General features: G+C 36.5%; 1 protein-coding gene across 1 annotated transcript in view; it reads left to right on the forward strand.

Annotated features, from left to right (window-relative positions):
- The window catches only part of LOC145671191 (orexin receptor type 2-like), a 466,286-nt gene that overhangs the window by 272,567 nt on the left and 166,131 nt on the right, over positions 1 to 27,588 (forward strand). Inside the window, exon 3 of the mRNA XM_081740045.1 lies at positions 26,871 to 27,027. Within this exon, the coding sequence (XP_081596171.1) occupies positions 26,871 to 27,027 (157 nt within the window). The remainder of the gene's footprint in view (positions 1 to 26,870; positions 27,028 to 27,588) is intronic.

Below are 27,588 nucleotides of genomic sequence, written 5' to 3' on the forward strand. Positions count from 1 at the left end.
AAATTAATTACAAATTACTTAACTGGGTGGAGTGGGAAGAAATATCATAAATACAGTATTAAGTCCCGTTGGCTACATTTATACTTCAGTTTTTCATTAGACACACTTCCTGGTGTTCCATGTTGGAATCTCTTGATTTCATGTCTGGTAATATGACAATATCCCTCCCCCCCCAGAAAAAAGGAAAACATCTTGCGTGAAAGAGAACCGATAGGGACAGTTCTTGAGGCAGTAAACATTCTTAAAAACTGCACCGATACGAGCACAAAATTAAAATAAAGAATTATTTTATATTTTGATAGTTCCTCTGTTTTTATCATAATGAATATTTAGGACCACAACCATCCAACTTTTGGAGGGCAAAACTCCCCCTATATTAAGAAAGAAAGAAAGAAACAATACTATCCCCCCAGACGCGTATATGTTCTTTCCGAGTTTGTTTTGTGAATAACTTCTTTCTTCCAAGCGTATGTATGTTATCCTACCAATTGAGTCAAGCGCTGCCAAGCGGAGGAATTCGTAACTATTACAGAAGCTGACGATACACCAGTTGCGCAACGAGTTGCAACTGCAAACAGGCACCCCATATTAAGAGATAGGCGCTTGCCGCTATATGCTCAACGTTACTGCTTCCAGTGGCAAAGCTCGCTGCAACTGGAAATGTAAATCTCTCTCGTTCTTTCAGTTTCTTTTTAATTCATTTTTTTAAGAAATGCATCAATACTGTCTTGCGCTCAAGAGCAAAGGTTTATTTTTTACTGATACACTACTTTAATACCTAAAAATATCTTTAGTGTTAAAAAAATATCCGGTTGCACAACCATGCAAGATATAGTACCAGCCGCCCCTGTGTGATACTGATAATGGACGAAATGTGGAATGAAAAAAGTTGGGAGGAAACGGAAGAACTTCAAGAAACCTCACGCATACGGTGTTTGTCCACCATATACCCCATTTAGCTGGGAACGAAGCAGGAACCCACGCACGAAAGGTGAACGCTCTATCACTAAGCCAGCGCGGCCCCAACATATCATTTTAACATGTTGTCAGTTCTTTTGAATAAGTGCAAATAAAGGTGGTGTATAAACAAAATTAATAAATATGCTATGCTGTCCGTTCACATTAGTTTCGGTGGAATAACAAAGAACATGAATTGTGCTAAGAAAACGCGAAAAATGTACCCAATGTAGAAGAGATCAAAAAAGGGAAGATAAACAAAATACTTAACTTAGATCAAATGTTTAGGAAATAAATGAATCGGTTATATTATGAATTTCTGGGAGTGTCACAATATTGTACTGTGACACCTAACAGCTTGTCGAAGTTTCTAACAATGAACATAGTATTGTCAAACAAAATACAAAAGTCAGTACGTGATGAGCTACCTGTCCTCCTCAGCTGACGGAAACTTTCTAGCGGACATAAACAGCAAACCTAGGAATATGTTCATTGATGAGCAAAATTTAAAAATGTAAATTTGTTAAATTGTAAACAATTATACGTTTCAATTGAGCAAAATTTTAAACCATAACAGGCCGAAAGTAGCTAAACTAATAATAAACAAAGGGCACGGCAGCTTAGTGGAAGAGTGCTTATCTCTTGGGCGTAAGGTCTCTGGTTTAATTACAGCTCTCGACAAATGAGCTTTGTTGTAGACAAACATTATTTTTATTTTTTTAGGTTTTCCCGTTGCCTACCACAACTCTATCAACAATACCCTCCTTGAACCTCGAAATATAACCATAGAACGTTAAATTGAAATAATAGTAACAATATTAATAAATGGCAACTCTCCATTTGTGTGTCACACCAATCCTAATAATAAAGAATCACAATAATATATCTCTTTACCTGCGCTGGGGAAGGGCACTGTAGGTCAATGGTAGGGCACTTACCTCAGGTGCGTGGAGACCCTGGTTCGATCCCCAGTCTAGTAACTTTGTGGTGGACAACATTATGTCTGTGAGTTTTCTCTCGTTTCTTCCACATTTTCATTCTACTGGGTTACTCTTTGCACCCACTTTCTCATTCCACCAGATTTTCAACCATCATTCACTTGTTTAATCATCTGTTCCCCTTAGCCCAAAGGACATAATCGTGGGACGTTAACCTGATTAGGATTAGGATTTTTAGGATTTCTGGGCTCTCGGCATCTCGGCTCTTTTCATTTAGCCCGTCACGTTGTTAAGGGATGACGTCCCTCGATGAGCACACTTTCCGGGGAAAGGGAAGGAAGGAAACGGTCTGGGACCTATAAGTTAGGTACCAACCGGACATTTGCCTGGAGTGAATGAGGAAAACCCAGGAAAACCTCATTCAGGGCGGCTGACCTGAAAAAGCGTATTACACTTTTTCGACCGAGTCCCCCAACCGGGAATCGAACACGGGACGGCTCGCACCGAAGGTGAGAGCGTTAGCGACCATGCTACGCGGGGCCACGAACGTTAAAGATTTTCATTATCTTCGCTATCAAGTGTCAAACTGTGCATGATGAAATTTGCCAGTTTAAAACGAATGTGACGATTGAATTATAATTAATAATCATATCGTTTTATTTAATTATTTCCAAATAGCGCAACGGTAGTAACAATATTTAGATTTGAGCATTAAGATGTTTGGGGTGGTTGTGGGTGACTAAAAAAATAAATATAATCAATTAGAGCTTTTAATCTGTCATATAATGTACTGCGAGTCGATGATACGGACGTAACAACTATGCATGGTATTGTTTAAAGCGAAATGAGCTAGTAACAAGTAGCAAACAAGAGCTGAGAGTGCAAAGAACGGACTCCTTTTTCATGTTCTCACAAAGAAATGCTTTAGGACTTAAGATTTCTGGCATCTATAGCCATTTAAACCGTCACGTATGAGGGATGACGTTCCTCGGCGAGAACCGGGTATATCTCATTCAGAATGGCTGACCTGAATACGCTTTTTTCAGTTTTTCGACCGAGTGCCTCTACCGGGATTCGAATCCGCGAGCGCTTGCACCGAACGCAAGAGCGCTAGTGACTACGCTACCCGGAACTACTACTCGCGAAGAATATGGATTCCTAATAGTAAAGCTACTTTTTTTTTTTTTTTTTTTTACCAAAACGTGACTACGACTCAGTGAATGCCAAGAGCATATGATAGTCATCGGTATAGCGAATCTTCCAAAGTTCCCGGATACCACCAAGTATTTTTAGAGAGATGTTACTTGTTCCTGGTGTCGAAGACCCATACAATGAAGTCTCATTGTCCTCATACTGTCATTTGTTGCTAAGGCTGACACACATTTACAGAACTGGTGAGTTGGCTAAACCAGCTATTGTCAAACAACGTGTCTCGACACGCTAATATGCAGCGACTGAATCACAAGATTGCTGGAAGAAAGTCAGGACATTATGGAATATAACAAATCTTTTATACTGTAGAATAGTTTGGTATGTCTATCGTTTAAAGGGACGATTTTTTTTTTATTATTTGATAACCATGGAGACAGGGCCGGATTTAAGAGGGTGCAAAGGTGTAAATATACACTATCTAAAATGAGAAGCAAGCAGTGAGAATAGCAAAACATTCCGAAACTTTATGCCATCATGTTTCCGTTTGGAGTTTAAAAGAAAGCAGAGCTTTGCAAAAGCAATAGTTTAAGTTCACTCCCTGAAGGTTGAAGGAAAAGGATTTACCAAGCAAAATAATATAATATTTGTCAAGTAGGGAAGTAAATAGAAACCAGGAGGAGAGAACAACATTTTTTTCTGCATAACACTTGCGACCCTCTTTAAAATACTTTCCTCCGTTCTATGCATGGGCAAAGAATATTGTCACATGTCACTTAATGGTTATTTTGGTAGTTATTGGTGCACCCCCCTAAAACAATCCTGGATCCGGCCCTGCATGAAGATGTAGTTCTATCGTCAATGATTCTTTGTGACTAAAAATACATATGAACTTCTCATGAGTTATGCAAAAGAATGCTACATTTTATGTGTGCCGTAAGATTTTAAAATGAACGGTTATTGTACCAAATAAAAAGTTGATTTTTAAAAAACGTTATTGTAGCTTTTGAAACAAACAGAAAACATTTCGGGCCAGTGTTGTACAGAACACAAAACACGAAAACGAGCCATCTATTTTTGTACTATAATTGATAACTATTCTATTGTCCGTCTGTTAAGGACCCCATACACGCAGACACATGCGAGAAGAAAGCTTACAACTTGCATGAAAGGTGATAAAACCACAGGTAAGTTGATCGTATGTGGCCTCGTTCATGCATGTTGGAAGTTTACAAAATCTGTAAACATGGATGATGGTTCATGTTTACATTCTTCATTCGTGTTTACCGTGTATGTGCTCGTTCATGCAAGTTGGTTGTTTTATATTTATATCCGCCAATAGCGACAGCGGATGAAATCACGTGACTCTTTCCTCCGATATATTGTTCTAGTAGGTTGGACAGCAAGTTGATATGTGTGTGAGCAAAAATATTCTTCCAACAAGCATGATGAAACAAATCTTGCATGCATGTTGGTCATGCCAGTATGTGCGTCTATGACTCCCCTTAAATTATAGCTTATAGTATGAAAGGTATAACGTCTTTGGCTTCCCGCGAAAAGTTGTACTGACGTTTATGCGGAGTTGCCATCTTGGTTACTCGTGGCTCGCTGAGCGCAGTAGACGATTGAGCTTGACTGACCTTGCGATGAGTAAGTTAGGCAAATCTGAAGGGTGGTGATTGGCTATCCTCTTACCACACCCCAGTGACGAGCAGGTCCAAGCGCGGGAAGCCAACGACGTTGTACTTTCTGGACTACAGTGTAACGTAAAAGGTAAAAAGAACTTGGGAATTAGCTAATTATTCTGTACAACACAGTAAAGCCTCTAAGTTTCATTTGCTTTGCTTTTTCTTTATTTTATCTCGGAGAATATCGAATAGAATCTTGTGTGCAAACACAATAGAATCTCAGTAATTCGATTGTGATTTGATTTGATTTCAGTTTAGGGTCTCTTTCAGCAGCAAGGCTATATGAGACGTGGACCTATTAGATTAACCTGGGATCCGAACCACCTGAAATCGAACCCGAGGCTCTTACGCTTCTTGTTTTTTCTCTCTACAGTGATCAACGATAAAGCCGGAAATTATTAATTTTTATCACTTCCGCTTCTAATATGATCTTGATCAACGAATTTCGTTTCTAATATTTTACCCTGTATATCCTGGCCAAAATTGATGGTGATCCATCAAGTATATATTGAGATCTTGTGTCTCCTAACGGACAGACGGACGGGCAGAGTAAATATATAAAAGGACTTTTAGTAAACTAACTCCTTAACAATAACGGAACAAATGTTCTAAAAAAAATAATCAGTATTCAACAAGAATGGTCAATATGAATGAACTGTGTTTAAACTGCTGCACTAACCACTCTATTGAGAATATATAACTGACTTCAAGAACACGCTAGAAAGTGAATTCCCGTTCGTTAGTTCTGAGATCTTTTTTGAGGTTGGCTCGAATTATTCAAATACACATTATCGAGATCTTATTGTACTTTATTTAGTTAGGATATGCATTACCACTGGTATCCTACTTAATATAGTGCCAATCTACGTCTAACCTTTAAGTAAATACAGATATGAAACGCAATACTCAGCAAATAATACGGAGTACAGGTAGCAAACATCAGATACCGGCCTGTGATGTGACCAGTTACGGAAACTTGAAAGCACTTTACTGATCAGTCAGTCCTGTCTCATATAGCCTCACTGCTGAAAGGGGCGTTAAACTTCAAATCAACTTAACTCCAGTGATCAGTCCGAATATGATTGTGTTAAAAGTAAAACGCCTAGTAGGTATGCAAACCTGCGAATCAGTAACGTTGGTTTGGTTGCATAGCATATTCAAAGATAAGCCTTCTACTAGCTGGAGACGACTTCGCACCCAGATCCCCGTATTTACTCGTCCTACGGCTTCACACCTCTGATATTCCTAACATATCCCTAATCTTAAGGGATTTCCAAAAATAGGCATCTTATTATAAGAATTGGAACTTCCGCCTTTTTCATCCCTCTTAAGGGAAACGTCAAAAAAAAAAAAAAAAACGCTTAAACACATCTTTAACTAACATGTCTCTGTTGTTAAGGGATTTTCTGATATGATCATCTTATTTTAAGAATTGCAACCCCGATTCTTTTTTCTCATCCCGCCTTTTTACTTCCCTTCTATAGGAAATAAGAACACTGAAAAAATGAAAAGCCTAAATGCTAAAATTAATTTCTCTAATCTTACCAGGTTTCGAAATATGGTAATCTTATTTTATCAAATCCAATCCGCGCTTTTTTCCTATCCGCCTTTTCTCATTCCTTATAGGGAAAATATAGAAACGCTAGAACACGTCTTTTATTATTTTAAGTGAAAAATCTAAATATCAAATTGCATATATCTAACTAACTAACTCTGTGGCTATGGGACCCGGAGGTTCAATGCCAAGTTCACAAAAGCTCTCCACTGACTTTCATCCTTAGCCAATTGGATCCAGTTTCTACATTGTATTGCTATTTCTATGAGATCCATCGTAATATTGTCCTCCCATCTCCGCTTAGCTCTTTCTAATGTCGTTTTCCGATTGGTCTTCCAGTTAAAACTTGGAAAGCGTTTCTAATTTCTTCCATTCTAGCTACATGACATGACCACCAGAGCCTCCTAGATTTGAGGACCCTAAGAATGTTCAGTAAACCGTATAAATTATGTAGTTCCTCTTTATAAAATTTCCGCATTTACCGTTCCCGTTCCTCTTGAGTCCGAATATTCGCCTTAGAATCTTGTTCTTAAATACTTCCAGTCTACGATCTTCCCTCAGAGTAAGTGTTCATGTTTCGCAACCACACAGAACAATAGGCATGATTATCGTTTTATATATTTTAAGCGTTCGATATTCCATGTTTCTTATGTTAACGAAGTTCGAGATATGATCATCCTGTTATAATAATAATTGTGACCCCCACCCTTTTTCTACCCGGCTTTTTTCTTCTTTTCTAGAGCAAATATCAAAGTACTATGAAACATACGTCTAATAATTTTAAATGAGGAGTACAAATACCGAATTTTATGTCTGTAGCTTTCAGAGATTCCGAGATATGGACATTTTATTATAATAATTGCAATTTCTATGCCATTTTTTGTTACCCCAGTTCTTCCTTTCTAGGTCCAATATTAAAAAAAAAAACTTGAAACACATCTTTAATTGTTTTAAATGAGAAGTCCATGTACACTCCGCATCAAAAAAATTGCGACAACTAACGCCGTGCAGCTAGGCCACCCAATATACACCTTCTTATCCCATAATCGTGTCTGGTAAAGAGAATCCCTCTCTCTCCTCCTTTCTTCTCTCCCATACTAAAATTAGCTAACAACATGAACGAAATTCCAGATTCAAACTACAGATGCATTAGTATCGATAAAATGAAATAACAAAACCGAGACGAAACAAGATTCGTAAGTTCATTTAGAGAGAAACTGACACGCCTAGCTGCACGGCGTTAACTGTCACAATTTTTTTGATGCGGAGTGTACCAACTTTCATATATATAACCTCCAGAGATATCGAGATATGGATTTTTAAGGTAATAATTCCCACTTCTCTTCCCTCTTTCTTGTCGAATTTCCAAAAATCCTTCCTTAGTGATACTGTATAGCAGAAAGCCTATCCCCTTTCCAAATTTCAAGTTTTGTTTGGCCTATGCGATGATCTATTAGTAGTCACTCAGGACTTAGAGAAATATGAGACACACAACACTACAAATGCCACTAGGCAATGTGACATGAGAGAGTATCATTTCTATAGAATACAAGAAATTCAACAGAGGCGTGTAGCCAGTAACCTCATACAGTGGAGTCTTTATCGTTATGGGTTGGACAAGTGTTATTTTCCTAGACCGTACCTTATCTATGCTACGTTAAACCAACCAAACCTTCCAGTATGACCAACAAAAGGTCCGAAGAAGGATAATGAAAAATGGTCATTGGCGTAACTGGCTGAGGCCCATTTATCCATTATATTTACTGGTGGAGTGAATTCCCCGGTACATTAAGATAAAGCTAATTTCACCCTTTTGGTGCCAGGAGGCGACCTCACACCACAAAGCACTAAATCCAATAGTATGACCACAAGCCGGCAAAGTCCAAGCAAAAATCTTGGAACCTCTTGAAAATCAAAAAAGGACTACAGTCCTACCTCCAATACCGAAACGGGTGTTCTTCAAATTATCTAATGGGACTTAAAGAAAAAACTACTTACATTACTTTAATTACTGATCCATCGCTTCGATCAATTAAAACTTACTGAATAATTGAGAGAGCATAGAACTTAGAAATGCCACAAAACGCTAGGCAATACAAACATAACAGAACTCCATAACTCACAAACGAAGCGGGTATAATACGAATACTTCTCAAACATTGTGCCAGGAATTGAGAAACATCCTGTATATTCGTGCCATTTGCTTTCAAAATTCCGTTATGTATAAATCACGTAAATTATCGATGAAAACTTCTATAACCTTCCATTTTATTTATTTTTTTTTAGTCTGATAATGAATTGTATTCTCCCTCACATGTCAAACTTTTTAAACAGGGTAAAAAGAGTGAGTAAGAATACTCCTTGATTCAACATCGAATGTCCATTAAGCCTATTTGGGATCGATGTCCATTATGATAATGTATATTTTCAATTCATGAATAATGACCAGCTCTCTCACATTCTCTTATCCAATCTGCATTTAATTTGAATAATGTATTTTGAATGACCCGAGTGTCTTTGTCTCTATCTTTTCAGAGTAAAGATTGTAACCGCAAATAACATTTCATAAATACTTCTCTGTACAGTCTGCCCATAAAGTAATGTCACCAATTCTACAAATATGAAAACAACATTTATTTATAAAACAATAATAATAATACATGCATATTTAAATTCTTCAAAATAGTTTATTGTCCTTCAAAATAGTGTATCGATACATCTGTACCAGTGGGATTTCCAATCTGAGAAGGCATCCTGTGAAGATTATTGAGGAAGTGCATTCAAAATCCATTTTACAAGCTGCTTTCACGTCGTCATTTTTTGTAACGATGTCCTTTCAGGGGAGATTTTCAAACAGGGGAAACAGAAACAAGTCTGCAGAAGCTGCAGACTTCCCGAGTGTCACGCAAAACTTGATCGCGTATCTTTGTTCCAGTTGAACGCTGCATCACGACTTGTACAAGAGATTAAACAGAGGTTTATGAAATTGCCCCTCCTTCGCCACTGAGAGCTCAGAGACAACTGAGCGGGTGCTCACTTGGTAGTTGACTTACAACACCATCGATCCTAGCAGATAGAGCGCTGCAACGTAACAGTCGATTCACAATAAAATGTATAACCTTACTTTCCGAACAGACCTTATATACAAAAACTATTGTTACTACAAAATTTCGCTAACGTATACATAGACTAATTGTAAAATAAGGATATATGCCTAAAAAGTCTTTTAGTGCTTTAAAACTACATATTAATAGATAATAAATATGTGGTTCTACTTGAGGATCGGCAGTTTATGTTCTTATCACTTCAAATAGATAAAATGTTGTGTAAACATAAGCAAATGCATGCTGAAGTAGTTCGTGAAATGTTAATTACAAGGGAAACGGAAATATCCCGAAGATAACCTCACATACACGGTGTTTGTTCTCCGAACGTTATTTTGAAACGAGCCTATTTCTTGTGTAACATACGTGTGTACTCTACGAGTGAGTAAGAGCGAACGATTCTAAATAGAGTAAAAGCGAATCACGTACGTGTCATATTAAATAGATTCATTCTAATTGTAGACTTAAAGTGCATCGTTACGAAGCGAGCATATAGTAGTCCTTAGTGCCTTTGGTTTGCAATCGGGAGCTCCTGGGTTCCAATACAATACTCGATCATGCAGACTAAGGTTTCTTCATTTATGAAATGAAATGGAATTTGTAATTTTACGCTCCATGCTTATGGCATTTAGCTTAATGGAAACGGATGAATAATGAAAGGCAATTAAAATAACATCATTGGTGGAATGTGAATGGGAGAGGAAACCCTAGAAAATCCATGAGCACGATGCTGTCCACCACTAACTCTCATGGTCGGGAATCGAACCAATAAATGTGAGCGCTCTAGTACTGAATCACCTTACTCCCCAGGGTTTTCTGTTGGTCATTCTAACAATTAAAGGCTAAGATAGCACCTTTAGATGTAAGTTCTGGCGTAACTCCTTCGGCCTTTTTTTCCGATTTCTTTAATTGTTCATTGTAATTCATTAGAGTAAATTGTCTGTCGGATCGCTCTGTCGTGTGGCACGGCAGCTCAGTGGTAGAGCGCCTACCTTTGGTTCATGTGGTCCCTTGTTCGATCCTCAACCAAGTATGTTTTAAACAACATCGTGTCCATAGGTTTTTTCGGGGTATTCCCGTTTTCCTTCCGCATTCTCATTCCACCGATTCTTCTATAATCATACAATTGCCTTAATCATCAATCTCCCTTATGGGGCGTTTACACTTGGTCGATTTAGTCGCACGGCTAAATCGACTCGCTGCATTTGCGACTAAATCGAAGCAACTAGGCCGAATCAGATCGATGGATGTGTTCAATTGTTTCAACCGAAATTGAATGCTGCTTGTCGACTCGCTCTCCTCTGGTCGATTCGAAATCGATTGGCAATTTTAAAGATGTCCAAGCAAAAAGTAATTGGTACAATTTACGGTGTTATAGCAGAAGAAAATAGAATCGACCACAGAAAATAGAACGTCTTTCAATTCAGTTGATAGTCGATTACTCGCTTTCGATCAACAAGCGATTAAGTTGAATTCCTGTTTACACGGTCGATTAAGTTGAAAGTGACGTCAATTCAACTGAATCGAACGCAAATCGACTAAGTGTAAACGCCCCATTAGCCTAAAGGGCATAACTGTTGAACTTAAACTGAAAGATACATATCATTGTATTTTTTCTATTGTTTGTAGTTTTCTCAATAATAACCAGTAAATTAGTTTCTTTCATCTAGTTGAATTTGCATTTACATTGACTAGTAAGCTTCATACTTCCAATGTCCTTTTTAAGTTACCGCTTCAAATCATTTATTTTTTTAATATTGTTTTTGCCTTGTACTATATAAAAGTGAATTGAATCCTCTCTACAACTAAATGTATTGTCATAGTCTACATTTCTGTGACAGTAACGCGATGTTTCTGTCATTTTAAATGATTCATAGTCGCCTCACTTTCCCCCTTTTTTTTAAAACCACTCTCCGACGAGTCTTTTTTTTTTTCAATTATTATTTCGCGACGACCAAGGCCATTTTTCAAAGCTTAATCGAGAAGCTTTGCTCCATTGTAGAAATCACGTTGGTACTGAAAAGCTTTTTGACACGCGCTTCTGTTCTGTATGTGTGACTGTCGGCTGCAGATGATGGCTAATAGTTGCAATTAAGGACAAAATTTCCCCTCAACATGAGTGGTATGAAATATGTAAAAAAAATAATAAATAAAATAAAACCTAGTGTTATATCCACTTATATGTGAATATAACATGTGAATTGACATGTGAATTTCTCATTGTCAGAGAAGAGTGTTTAATTTTTATATACATAAAAAGGTGGTATAAATTAGAATATTAACGCAATTGGTTCAATTTTTTAAAGTTACGGAATGTAACTTAAGAGTGGAATTTCCCTTTGCTTAATATTTCAGAAATAGGAATAAAAGTACCCTTAACAGTGCAGTACAGTGAACAGTAAAGAAAATGCTATTGGTCTTAATGTGCGCGAAAGAACCAATTAAATAACAAAAAGGAATTCATCCACAATATTACATATTCTTTTAAGAAAAATGCATAGTAAAAGAAATGCTATTGGTCTTAATGTGGAGGAAAGAACCAATGTAAATCACGAAAAGGAATTCATCCACAATATTACATATTCTTTTCAGAAAAATGCATAGTAAAAGAAATGCTATTGGTCTTAATGTGGAAGAAAGCACCCAGTATATATAAAAAAAGAATTTCAGCCACAATATTTAATATTCTTTTAACAAAAATACATAGTTTCTTGATTGTGTGGGTGTTTCGCAAAACAAATAATTACTTAAACGCTTAGGAACTTGGAGCACCTATGCATGACCGATCCACACAAAGAGGAAATATAGTTAATTATAGCTACAGGGCTATTGCCTGCAAGCCTTAGTACCCTGTCGGTGAATATACATGCTAATGTCCAAATGACTGTCCTTTAGACTCCAAATACGATCCGGAATTTAATTACTTCGCTCATTCGTCCTAATGTAATTTCAACTGGCAAACCGCGGAATATTTAATTGCAACTAATATTCACTTGGTACCCAAACCTGGCACTGTGCACTTTGGATAGGGTAAACGACTGTTTCTGTTATTTTCAGGACAATAATACAGAAAAAATAAGTTATTTTTTATTTGGCAAATACCTTAAGTGGAATTATGTATTTGAGGCGAGAAATCATGTTATAACCTCTGGTTCTTGTTCGAATCAGTGTTGCCAACAGTAGGGAATGTCCCTAAATGTAGGGGCATTTAGACAATACCGTTGGGACGGATTTCGTAAATTCGTAGAAAACGTAGGAATTTTTAAAGAAAAATTAATGAATAAAAGTAAAGTGTAATTAATCGTCATACTGCTAATATTAATTGGTTAGTGTTATCATGCTTCATATTGTCCTTGTAAATTGTAAGTGTACCTAAGTTACCAATCATGGTTTCGAATGATTTAAATTAATCCTAATGTCCGAAAAATAGGAACAAAACTACCGTAAAGTTTTGAGTTGATGGTAATGAATTTCATCTTTGTTCTGTGACACTAAAACAAAGAGGAGAAACCAAATGGAGCCATAACTTCTTAATTACATTTTAGTTATAACTTCCTTCCTGAAGATACAAGAGAAAACTGTGCGACATGTGACATGAAGGGTTAGCATATATATATATATATATATATATATATATATATATATATATATATATATATATATATTCAGGACCAAAATGATATTAGATTGTTCTTCACGAGATTCGAGCCCAGTGGAACTAGAAGAAATTTCCATGTGACGTACAAGTTCTCCCATGTAGCGTAGTCGCTAACGCTCTCGCTTTCGTTACGTGTGGTCTAGGGTTCGATTCCCGGTGGGGGCATTCGGTCGAAAAAGTGTTAGAAGCTTTTTGAGGCCAGCCATCCTGAATGAGTTTTTTTCTCATTCGTACCACTTAAATGAAGGGGTGGTACCTAATATATAAGTTCCACGCCGTTTCCTTCCTTCCCCAAACCATTCTTCCTTTTCTTTCCTCGGATAGTGTGCTCGCCGAGGGACGTCATCCCAAAACGTGACGGACTAACATTGCCTTAGATATCGAAATCCTTAGGTACATAGTTTTTCGATGTTTCCAAAAAAAACTGTGATGGACAGAAACATTACCAGTATACGTAAAGGACATAACCGCGAATGTGCTAAATTTGACTTTGAGTTATAAGCATTTTAATATTCAACTTACCCCGAGAAATCAGTAAATAGACTTAGGTACATGTTTTAGGAGTTAACGATAACTTCTAATATACTCTCATGTTTCACAAATGAGACTTTGGTATTGGAATCTGTGTGCACCAAATAACATAAAACTCCACTTAGATGAAAATAGCAAAATTTGCACATTCGCGGTTTTGGCATTGGACCGACGATATTATAATTTTAGTTGCGTAATTGCGTATGGATAATGACGTTTGTAATGCATAATCATACAGATATGCTCAGTATTAATATTTGTTAAAAATTTTCCTTAGGTAATTTTCGGTAAAAAAGTAGGGACTTAGCTAAATTGTCGTTGGAACGCTGTTCAAGCATTCTGAGCAGGGGTAGATTCTAGCCCATTTATCCAATAGGCAGAGGTAAAAGCGACCAGTTTCTTTTCTCTGTTTTTCCAAAGCGTACATATAGCCCTCTATTTATATACTAGGGGCGACATATTTTTATAAATCGATATTGAAGAATAGTATATGAAACCTTCCACGAGAAAGAAATGTTTAAGGGAGGTGTGTACTGGAAACAATTAAAAGACACTCTATAATATGATGTTCTCTGTCATCTTTTCTTATACATAGCCGAATACGAAAGCAGGAGGGCACAAAATTTCTTGTGTGCAGACCTTTGGTAAAATATCTAAATACAAGTTTGCGTACACGGAGTAGTAAGATACCATACTGCAGAAAACAATCGTCCTTCGTTGATTTTAGTACATCTTTATTATAAGTACGTACTGCATTTACAACATAACCAATTAACCATCCTTCGTTGATTTTAGTACATCATTATTTTAAGTACATACCGTATTCACAACATAGACAATCAACCATCCTTCGTTGATTTTAGTTCATTTTTATTATAAGTACGTACTGCATTTACAACATAACCAATTAACCATCCTTCATTGCTTTTAGTAAAATTTTATTATAAGTACGTACTGCATTTACAGCATAACCAATCAACCATCCTTCGTTGATTTTAGTACATCATTATTTTAAGTACATACTGTATTCACAACATAAACAATCAACCATCCTTCGTTGATTTTAGTATATCTTTATTTTAAGTACATACTGTGTTCACAACATAAACAATCAACCATCCTTCGTTGGCATTTACAGCATAACCAATCAACCATCCTTTGTTGATTTTAGTACATCATTATTTTAAGTACATACCGTATTCACAACATAAACAATCAACCATCCTTCGTTGATTTTAGTACATTTTTATTTTAAGTACATACTGTGTTCACAACATAAACAATCAACCATCCTTCGTTGGCATTTACAGCATAACCAATCAACCATCCTTTGTTGATTTTAGTACATCATTATTTTAAGTACATACCGTATTCACAACATAAACAATCAACCATCCTTCGTTGATTTTAGTACATTTTTATTATAAGTACGTACTGCATTTACAACATAACCAATTAACCATCCTTCGTTGATTTTAGTACATCTTTATTTTAAGTACATACTGCGTTCACAACATAAACAATCAACCATCCTTCGTTGATTTTAGTACATTTTTATTATAAGTACGTACTGCATTTACAACATAACCAATTAACCATCCTTCGTTGATTTTAGTACATCTTTATTTTAAGTACATACTGTGTTCACAACATAAACAATCAACCATCCTTCGTTGGCATTTACAACATAACCAATCAACCATCCTTCGTTGATTTTAGTACATCTTTATTTTAAGTACATACTGTGTTCACAACATAAACAATCAACCATCCTTCGTTGGCATTTACAGCATAACCAATCAACCATCCTTCGTTGATTTTAGTACATCATTATTTTAAGTACATACCGTATTCACAACATAAACAATCAACCATCCTTCGTTGATTTTAGTACATTTTTATTATAAGTACGTACTGCATTTACAACATAACCAATTAACCATCCTTCGTTGGCATTTACAGCATAACCAATTAACCATCCTTCGTTGATTTTAGTACATCTTTATTTTAAGTACATACTGTATTCACAACATAAACAATCAACCATCCTTCGTTGGCATTTACAACATAACCAATCAACCATCCTTTGTTGATTTTAGTACATTTTATTATAAATACCTCCTGTATTTACAACATAAAAATCAACCATCCTTCGTTCCTTTTAGTAAATTTTTATTATAAATACGTACTGCATTTAAAACCTAACCAATTAACCATTCTTTGTTGATTTTAGTATATCTTTATTTTAAGTACATACTGCATTGAGAACAAAAGAATCAACCTCCTTCGTTGATTTTAGTAATTCTTTATCATAATAAATGCTGCATTTACAGCATAAGGAATCAACTGTCATTCGAAGTCCATTTAAAAGATAACCAATCAACTATCTCGTCATTTTCTTTTTTTATCGTATAATAGGTTTGTTTTGTGTAGTTGGTTCTATACAGCTATTAGAGATCTTTTCTTCGCGAAAATTTTTAGTATATGCAAACTTCGACTTCGAGGACCCATAACTTGGAACAAAAGGATTGTATAGGAAAATATTTTACCTATATACTAACTAAATTAAGGTCTGATATTATGTAAAGTTTGATAAGATTGGATGTGTTCATCTGATTAAGATTTAAGATTGAAAATTTATCTTTACGCTCGAAAAGCGAAGAAGATCTAGCTTGTCAGTTTCTTTGTCCAAACTCTGATAGGTGAGTTTGGAATTGAAAGGAGGCTGACAGATAGATATATATTGTTGAGGTTGAAAGAAGCCCATAAAGTGGATGTGTGAATGTGTTATTTTTTCTTTCTATCATCGCACAATCATTGTTGATCTCAATATATTTCTCAATAGGTTTCTATATTTAGTTATTCCTTGTTTTGTGCTAGTTTCCATGGAGAAGTAGCATTCATCTGGCAACGTTTGATATTTTATATGCTATTCAATTGAAATTGATTTGTCGAAAAGAATAAGTAACAGCGTCACGTGTACACAAAATTAATTTGCTTGGTTTACATGGCGTGATATTTTCTCAATTAATACTGAAACCGGAAGAGGTGGTAGGTTTTCACCACTTTTGGTTTTAGTGAAGAGGTTATAGTGCAGCAAGAACATATTTTTAGGATGTTTAATTCATTATTTGAAACCACTTCTCGCTATCTGTTACAGCTTTTACTTAGCAATAAACGTTAAAATGGGGAGTGGTTGATTTCTACTTTTTCCGGCTTACATAGAGAGTTAAAAATATATTGGTACCATTTCTTACAGTGGTAAATTGATACCAAAACAAAACTCTTCGCGTTATCTAATCGTTTTTGGTCTATCGGGTTCACAGTAGCCCAATGGCAGAGCGCTTAATTCTGGTCTTTGAAGTCTTTCGTTCAATTCCTGGCGAAGTAAGTTTCTGGCGAACAAGATCCTTTCCATGGGTTTTCTCAGGGTACTCCCGTTTCCTTCCATTTTCTCATTTCAGTAGTTCTTCCATCATCATTCACTTGTCTTAATTATCATTTTCTTTACCCTAAATGGCATAATTGTGGAACGCTAAAAACTGAAACAGAAATATCGTTTTTGCTCTATGTAGCCGGAAGTAGTAGTCGATTTCTGCCACTTCCGGTTTTAGTAGAGAGTCAAGGATGGAGACAAAATGTATTCCTGGGACACTTAATCGATCCCAGGGAACCGCTTCTCGCTAACTATTACAGTTTTTGTTGTATAGTGATCAACGTTGAAACTGGAAGTGATTGATCGTTACCACTGGCCGTTAATGGATCATGTGCAGCAACAAATTTCATTTCTAACTTTGGATCTCTACATCTTCGCCAACATTGATTGTGCATCATCTAATAGTTCTTGAGGTGTTTCATCTTTCAGATAGACGGATTTTGTTTATTTTTTTTTCTACAGGCGGCCGGACGGACAGGGTAAATATACAGAGGAGTTTTGGTAAATCATTATTAGGATTAGGATTTAGATTCCTGGGCCCTCCGCACCTGAGGCCATTTAGCCCGTCACGTTGGAGGGATGACATCCCTCGGCGATCACACTATCCTGTGAAAGTAAAGTAAGAAAGGATTGGGGAAGGAAGCAAGGGGCCTGGGACCTATAAATTAGGTACTATCCTGGCATTTGCCTGGAAGGAAAGAAAGCAATAAGCCAGCTATTGGTGATCTTTTTCTTGTCTAGAACTGGCACTACTGTGTCTCTTAGTGTGGCTGGGACTGGTAATCATGTTTACGTACGTGTTTTGTTTAAGAGTTGTTTTCTGAGTGAAGTTGTTGCCAAGTAGTACAGGTGTTCAAATGAAACGCAAATTAACAAAGGAACAATATGGTTTCGTGCTACAAGCTTCCAAAATACAAATGCGGTAGCATAAGACTTCAGAAGATGATTTACAGGTGTGGAACTATCATGTCAAGTCAAGTCACGAGAAACCTGAACCGACGACTCGAGGCTACAAGTTCTGTGTATACAAAGCAGATGACCTCGAAATGTACGAAACGAAGTTTACCTCTAAGCTTGTTGCTCAGAGTTGTGTACCAGCCCAAAGAAGTTTACCAGAAGGTGCACACGTGATTTTGGAAAGACACATATCTCTTTAAGGAACGTGTTAAAGGATTTGATGATATAACGTTACCGGCTGAAGCTTCTAAAGGCGTTGCAGCAATGATATCTGGACGGGCGGGATGAGTTTGGTGAGTGGTTTCGCATTTAGAACGAAACTGGCAGAGACTTCTGGAAACAAATTTTGTGGATAGATGAGGACTCATTGAAGAAGAACGGTTGCATAAACAGACAAGATTCTGTTTATTGAAGTGATACGAATACACACGAAATTATGACAGACGAGTCCCTCCTGTCACTGTTTTCGGGTAGAATTTGAGTGGTGGTGTCGTAGGATAATTCTTTTTTGAAAGAACTGTTACCAGGGACACTTTCAGATGTTCAAAAAAAATTGTCATTCCAGAACTTGTAAATAATCATCATTATGAATACATTCAGTTCACGTGGCAGCAATATCGAGCACCGCCTCACTTCGGTGTTGCTATAAGGAATTTCTTGGATCAACATTTCGATGAATGGATTGGTCATCGCAGTATGGCAAATTGGCCAGCACGTTCATGTGACCTTACATCATACGTCTTCTCCATGTGGGGTATTGTCAAAGACAAGGTGTTTTCCGGATAACCGCAGGATTTGGATCACTTGAAACAGCTAATTGAATAATCATTGAATAGATTGGATGCCAATCCTCGGTTATATCATGATATTTGCAACTTAGTGCTGAAGTGGTGTACCTTGTGCGGCCGGTAGCCAGCCCAAAAATGTAGGGGGGCCCGATCCAACCATTTATAGTTCATCACCATATTATAGTGCATTTGCAAGCCTACCATGAAAATTTTAGGGGGGGCCAGCGAAAATTTAGGGAGGGCCCGGGCCCCCTAGACCCCCCTGGATACGGGCCTGGGGGACAGCATTTGTAAGTACAATAAAGATTGTCAATTATCTATCTTCTTTTATTTTATTTCTTCACATATTGGGAAAAAGCAACTTTGTGCTCACATTGTATATAAGACAAGATCTATAGTTTAAAGTAGAATACGAAGCACTAGTAGTTACCGTATGTGTGTTTGGTTTACGAGATCCCGGATTCGATTCCATGATTGGTTACTATCGAACACACAACGCTGGTTCAGACCCCACTTTGAACTATAGGTTTTGTCCTGTGTAGCCCCGCTGCTGACGAAGGACATGAATACAAATCAATCAATCAATCACAGTAATACGTTCGATAATCTCGAAATTGAAATCGAACCCAGGATCTCGTGCATCAAAAACACGGACGCTAACAGCTAGTGGCAGAACATAAAATCAGAAATTGCCATAATTGGAATTAGTTTGGACACATTAGCTCAGTGAAAGAGTACATTGGGGTACCTGGTTCGATTCTAGCTCCCAATATGTAGTTTTTTTGGTAATCAAACAGTATGTGTGTGTGTGAGGGTTTTCTTCATGTTCTCCCATATTCACCATTCCACCATTATCATTTTTCTTACCATCACCGTCTACCTTAGCCCCTGTGCATAATTATGGGACGTAGAGCTGCTTGTAATCCGTAAGAGGTTATAGTGTATTTACTCTTTAATGAGAACGTCACCAGCAAAGCTATTTGTCTAGTGCCGTAACAAATTTCTTCGAGTGACCAGTGCCCTAACCATTGTGTTGTACTGAAGATGTTTCAGCTTAAGCTTGAAGCACGACAGACACTTCCTTATCATCCATATTACAACAGACCCTCTTGAAATGATTTATAATAACATCTCGATTATTTCAGTAGAGTCTTCTTAAGACAGGACCCTTTTCAGTGGCAATGGATGCTACTCTCATTTTTGGACTAATTGTAACTCCATTAAAACAAAAGATGTCGACCTACCCTAACTATTTTTTTTTTTTACGAAATACTATAAAAAGGGAAAGATTAACAGTGTTTTTTGAAAATACTTTCGTTAATAAAATAGATAATGTTTAAAAAAAAAGTTATCGATCTGTTTACCAACAAGAAACATCGCTGCTTGAACTTTCAATATCGCGCATCTTAACTGAGCCACAAAATGGGTTCAGTTGAAACTTCAAGGAGAATAAATAGTGTAGGTTATATAATATTCTTTTAAAAACATAGTGTATTAATTAGAATAATAAATTATTATTATTATTATTATTATTATTATTATTATTATAGTTTTGTCATTACCTAACAAAATGTCACCAGCCGCTAGTGGCAAACGCATTCAAAATTTAAGGACGGTTAATATTAGTACTGGTTTAATTTTACTCAATTGAGCTAATTTTTCCCCATGACTTAGTTTGGTCTGATTATTATTAAGTGTTCTGCTTTTTGCAGGTCCTGGGACAAATGATTTTTTTTCTTAATTTCCAGTTTGGGCCTTGAAACGTTTCTTAATGTTTCTCGATTTTCAGCTTCCCCTTTCAACTCCCAATACTTTCGTCTATTCTTCAAATAATCGATCAATTGTGTTCTTCCTATTCCTCGCTTTTCTTCCATATTTCCTTCTATGGCGGTATGAAGAAGACAATTTCTTCTCAAGATATGTCCAATGCAATTGACCTATCTATGAAGTATGGTGGCTAGAAGCGTCCTCTTCTCTCCTATCCGTTTTAAAATATCTTCGTTTGTTGCTCTCTCTGTCCATTTTACCTTATCCATCTTCTTCCAACACCACATTTCGAAGCTCTCTAAATACTTCTTCTCTAACTTCCGTAACGTCCAAGTCTCTGAACCATAAAGTCCAATACCCCATGTATAGCATTTGACCTATTTCTTCCGTAATCCAATATTAAGACTGCTCGGTAAGAGTGACCTTTTCTTGTTAAATGCTTCTTTGGCTATTGCAATTCTCGACCTGATCTCTTTGGTACAGTACGCGTCTTTCATCAAAATACTTCCCAGATACTTGAAATGGTCGACCTCTTCAAGTACTCTTTGTTCAACTATGACCCGTAAGGGTGCAAAAGAAACTATTTTAAAGGGATGAGATTCACAAAAATTTCAAAAGTGAAAATGTAAGGACCATCTCAAGAAACATAAACGAGTTCTCTATGAATTGCGTATCAGAAATATATCGTTAAGAAAGCAACCTTTTTACAGATTTAGGTTGAAGATCCTGTATTTCTTCTGAATTCGATCACACAAAATATGAAATTAAATTATATTTTCACTAACTGCAGAAATATTATATAAATATGCATTATGACAAATACGTAAAAAGTAATTATTCACTTCTCAAATAAAATGATTATTTGATAAATTATCTCTAAACGATTCAACAAGACTCTTTAGAAGTCTTTCAGATTGCAGAAGAGCTTATAAAAAATGTTTGCATCCTTTTATCGTCAAGAATACACAAAGGACGTCTAAATACTGAATTTTTTTGTGTTAATTAACTATGACAAATTGATTAGCATTTTAATTTCAGAATAAGATTATTTTGCAACTTTCAAAGATATTTAATTAACTTGCATTAATTAATTTTTTTAAGTACAAAATGTACGTACCAAGCATTTTTTCACTTTGAGGAAGAGATTTTTCGGAAATGAAGGGAAAAAAAGGATTACTCTTTCCTTTGCAGATTAATTTTCTGAATTTGAAATTGAAACTCTTTGGATATTTAACTATAAATAGCATAGAATCGCTGACAAAAGAAATATCCATCAGAAAAACGTGTTCTCTTGTAAACAACTCTGATAGGAACTAATACAATTCAGTACGATCTATTTATTTTTTTCAATCTTTGTTATTACAAGTTATTATGCGTCACTTTCTGGATTGTTTGTCACTGTTAAAAGTTTGTGTGTCACTGTTAAAATTATCAGTGTCAACTGTTAGGATTATGTGTGTTACTGTTAGGATTATGTGTGTTAAAATTAGGATTGTGTGTCACTATTAGGATTGTGTGACATTCGTAGAATATAGCCTATGTGTGTGTCACTATTAGGAGCGTGATTTTTATTGTTAGGAATATATGTCACTGTTAGGAATATGAGTCATTTTTAAGAGCACGTGCGTACTGTTTGTATTGTGTGTATCACTATTAGGATTATTATATCAGCATTGTGTGTCACTGTTAGAACTAGATATGTCACTGTTAGGATTATGTGTCACAGTTAGGAGCATGAGTGTCATTATTAGGATTAAATCTCACTGTTAGGAATATGAGTCACTTTTAAGAGCATGTATGTCACTGTTACAATTGTGTATGTCACTGCTAGGATTATAAGTGTCACAGTTATGAGTATGTGTATCATTGTTAGGAGTATTTCGTCACTGTTAATATTGTGTGTGACTGTTAGGAGCATATGTGTCACTGTTAGGGTTAGTGCATCACGGTTAAAGTTGAGTGTCACTGTTAGGAATAGATATGTTACGAGAAGATCAACAACAAGGAACGCAATCTGCTACTGAACAGTGTGTTTTGTACACAAATACTGTAAAGAAACAATTAGCAGTGTAACGTGTACACTACGTGAGATATTTGGTATGGATGGCATGAAAGGTTCTCAAGTCATGTTGAATCCGGAAGTAGTAATATATTTATCCACTTCTGGTTTCAATAGGGAATTTAGAGTGCATATGGAATATATTCTTGGAACAACTAATTGATTATAGAACACAGCTTCTTGCTATTTATTGCCATTTTTGCTGTATTAAGATAAACGTTAAAATCGGAAGTTATTGATTTCTGCCATTTCCCGTTTTAGTAGAGAGATTAGAGTGAAGATCGGTGCTTAATCGATCACAGAAAATCTTTTCTCGCTATCAGTTATAGTGAAAATGATAACTCAAAACCGGAAGAGAATATAGTGTCTACCACTTCTGGTTTGAATAGAGGGTTAAGAAAAAAATTAAACCGGAAGTTGGCATGGTTTTCTACTATTCCGGTTTAAGTAGAGAATTAAGAATGGAGATGTAGTATATTTTTGCCAACGCTTAAGAGATTGCAGAAAACAACTTCTCTCTATCTATTTCCGTTTTTGGTCAATAGCGATTAATGTTACAAAAAAATGATTGATTTCTAAAACTTCAGGTTTTGAGAATTGACTCCTAGAAGAGTTCATAACTTTCTGACCCAGTATATTTTCACCAAATTTCGTGATGGTTGGTCAAATAGTTCTTCAGCTTTGTCTTCTTTCAGCATCGAAGCTATTTGTCAAATACCGTAACAAATCTCTTCGGAGCCCCAGTGCTGAGGAGTGTTTGTAGAGCCCCAACCACCGTGTAGTTTTGAATGAGAAACTTGAAGCCGAAATTTGAAGCACGATAGACACCCTCTTCTCATCCATATTACAACAGACTCCATTGAATTGATTTACATTATAATAGCATATCTCGGTTGTTACAGTATGGAATCTCCTTAGGACGTGGACCCTTCTAACGGCAATAGCTAACGATCACCTTTCGGGTCTATTAATGGTAGCACCATTGAGAAAAAATATATTGAAATCAAAATTTTTCGATTTCAACATACATGTTACAAGTAATTTTTGACAATAATCATAAACTAGCTTCTGATTAGCTGGGAACCTCCCCCCCCCAGACCCTCGCATTTGTTTTTCCTACAACCTCGCACTTGTCATATCCCTAACAAATTTCTAATCTTACGGAATTTCGAGATATGGCCATGTTATTTTAAAAATTAAAACCCCTCCCTTTTTTCTTCCTTTCTAACGTAAACATATAAAAACACTGAAATATGCCTTTAATTATTTTAAATGAAAAGCATAAATACCAATTTTCATGTATTCAATCTTACTCTTAGAAAGTACAACGTCCCTCTGGCACGACATAACTGAAGTTCCTTCCGAAATCCGAGGGAGTAAATCATGTTAATACGACTGGCAGGACGGTGACTTTGTACAAAATTCCTTCCGAAAGTGTCTTCCTGCAGGACATAACGTCCTAAAAGTTCTATCATGTTTATCTATAAATTAGTGTACTTTGTGTACTTCAGCAGGACAGAAAGATCTTCTGGTGGAAAGAGCATGAACTCTAGTGTTAGCGCAGAAAAAAATCATGTTGGTACGACTGGCAGGACGGCGACTTTGTACAAAGTCCTTCCGAAAGAGCCTTCCGGCAGGATATAACGTCTTGAAAGTCCTACCATGTTTATCTATAAATTAGTGTACTTTACGCACTTCAGCAGGACAGAAAGTTCTCCTGGTGGAAAGAGCATGAACTCTAGTTTTAGCGCAAAAAAGAATCATGTTGGTACGACTGTTAGTTCAGTAATAGAAAGATGTTATCTAAAGGTGATTGTGTGCACGTTTACGCTTCCTATTTTGATCGGTAATAATGTTTGTGTGGAGTAGAGCGAATTTCGATGATAACTGCAAAAACAGAAAAGTATTTTTGTTCATGTGTAAAGGCTTCGCAAGTGTCAAGTAGGATATAGACATCAATACCACGAGGATACGACTGAGGACATTCACAGTGATACTTATCAACATCGACCAGGGCTACCACTACTATCATGAAAGGATATCAAAATGTAATTTGAATTGTATTACTGTAAGTTTGCTAAGAAATACCTAAAACAAAAAAAAACGGACTGGATATCTATTATGTGTATGACATACCTACAATTCACTTTTACAATAAAAATATTAAAATATATATAGTATTTTGCTAACACTAAACCACTAAACATACACATATATTGTTTACTGCATATTTTAATATGCGTGTTGCTGGAAGGCTTTTGTCCTTCCGGAAAGACAAACTCTCACTCTTTCCATTGAGAAGTTGCGTCCTGCAGCAGGACAGCGGCTCGTGAACAGAAGTCCTTCCGGAAGAGCCTTCCGGCAGGGCAGAAAGTGCGTCCTACCAGCAGGACAGCGGCTCGTGAACAAAGTCCTTCCGGAAGAGTCTTCCGGCAGGGCAGAAAGTGCGTGTTGCCAGCAGGACAGCGGCTCGTGAACAAAGTCCTTCCGGAAGAGTGTTCCGGCAGGGCAGAAAGTGCGTCCTGCCAGCAGGACAGCGGCTCGTGAACAGAAGTCCTTCCATAAGAGTCTTCCGCCAGGGCAGAGGCTTGTACGTTCTATCATTTAGCGATTTCGAGACATGGCCGTGTTACCAGTTACAATCCTAGTTCTTTTATTTCTCCCCGCCTTTTTTTCTTTCTTTTTAGGGTTTTAATATTTTTTTAAAAAAAAGTCTTAAACACGTCTTTAATTATTGTAAATGAAAAATCAAAGTATCAAATTTCATATATGTAACCTTTCCAATTATAATAATTGCAATCCCGCCTTCTCCTCTTTCTCTTCTTTCACATTTTTAGTCATTTTAGTAGACCTTCTCTTCCCTAGTTTAGCAAACGTAAGCAGATTATTTACCCCCTAACCTCTGACAAGCACATCTTTTTTTTTAGGATCTGTTATGTTTTGTGGCTTTCAGAGTCTGTTTTAGCTCATTCAAGGTGTTTTCTTTCACATGTTTTATCTGTTCGTCTTGTATCTTTTTTAAGAAAGGTTAATTCATTGACAATATGTTTTGGCGGCGTTTATCTTCAAGGAACTTCTTTCGTTGAATTTTTACGTCATTCCTATTATTTTTAATAAACTAATAACTCAACAACTCTATGTATGCTTACGTCAGACGTTAAAGAGAATAATTATATACCTAATCCTGCGAAAAAAAATCAAACTATAATATTACCTTCTTTTCTTCTTCCGAGCTCCTCCGTGGCTAAGCAGTTAGCGTACGCGCCTTTGGCGTGGGAGACCCGGGTTCGATTCCCGGCCGGAGCTCATGTGGTCCACGTCTCTAATAGCCGCACTGCTGAATGGGACGTTAAACTCAAAATCAAATCAACTCAACCTTTCTTCTTCGCTAAAATCAGGGGCATTTAAGCGCCCCGAAAAATATTTTCTGCACGCCGGGACGCAGATCTACCATGTCGTGACAAAACGCTGTAACTTTGGCGGAGAAGTTTTGCGAAAATGAGTCGTAAAGTTTTCATCCGAAAATGTGATCTGTATCGTGTAGAACCAGTGTAACTAGGCAATAATGGTCAACCAATCAATTTTCACCAAATTTAATCACACAACATGCATTTACGTAACATTACATGTAACCACGTGTTTCCAAAGTCAAGATACACTGGTTCTACACGATACAGATCACATTTTCTGATGAAAACTTTACGGCTCTTTTTCGCAAAACTGCTCCGCCAAAGTTACAGCGTTTTGTCACGACACGGCAGAGATCTCGATTCCGTGACGGTCCCAGATTTTCCGGGGCGAATGGCAACTCTACCTTAATGAGGTTATACTTACAGGATTACTTTTATCTTACTAGATGGTTATCGTACACCATTTTTGTTTACAAAAGGTTTTCCGATTTTGTCAAAAACTACGCATGAGTGTATATTTACACTTATCTTGCTGTTCAGTTTAAAGAAATTATCGATTGGTATATTTGTTATCTTGACTGTTATTGGTGATGCACTAAAAATATTCTAGAATTCATTTCACAGATTGGCGCAGAAATACAAACACCAGGAGGTATTGTTTAACAGAAAATATGTCAATCAATATAAGACTACAAAGAAACAATTATTTTGTGCACTTATGTCTAAACAAAATGAAACTGATATAGCTACATGATAAATTTATGTTTTAAATTAAGTTATGATGTTTCCATTGCATTTTCTATCCTTTCAGTAATGTTATGCTTTCGAGAGTTCATGTTGTACATAATTTTTTTCGTTACTTTGTCGTTTCAGCTCTGAATTCTAGTCGTCGAGACATGCTGAATACAAATGCCAACATATCCACCGAGGGTCAGTTGAGGTCTCGAAGGAAAGCAGCCAAAATGTTGGTCGCTGTTGTGATCATGTTTGCAGTCTGCTATCTACCGGTCCACGTGTTAAGTATTGTCAGGTAAGATTACGTACTAACACTTCAAATTGTATTTGTTAAGTTGTGCTGGAGATTCGCCCGCATATTTGCGGATCCCAAAGTTTCAGATATCCTTTGATCTTATTGGCCGATACAGATAGGACATCACGAGTCATGACCTACATCTAGCACAAAGTAAAAACACAAATTTGTGCAGACCCTTGTAGCCGAGCGTGCTAACGCAACATGATAGTGGTGAAAGTTGTTTTCGCGTGGGTTCAAACCCGGTCCAAGAAAAGTTTTTTTATTTTTTAAAATATAACATTTGTTTTGTTAAAATGAGATTGAAAATAATACTCAGAAAAGAGATTTAACGATTATTTTTTTAAATTTTCATAACATTTTTTCATTAAAATAAGGTTGCAGGTTTACTATACAGATCCATAGTAAAAGTAGTATTAGAAGTAGTAGTAGTAATATTAATAGTAGTAGTAATAGTAATAGTAGTAGTAGCAGCAGCAGTAATAGTAGTAGTAGTAGTAATAGGAATGGGTTAGAAGCCCCGCAGGGGTTTTGTTGGGTTCTGTTTTCAACACCAAATAG

This window comes from Thermobia domestica, chromosome 2 (assembly GCF_964235325.1).
Source record: "Thermobia domestica chromosome 2, izTheDome1.hap1.1, whole genome shotgun sequence".
Taxonomy (NCBI): domain Eukaryota; kingdom Metazoa; phylum Arthropoda; class Insecta; order Zygentoma; family Lepismatidae; genus Thermobia; species Thermobia domestica.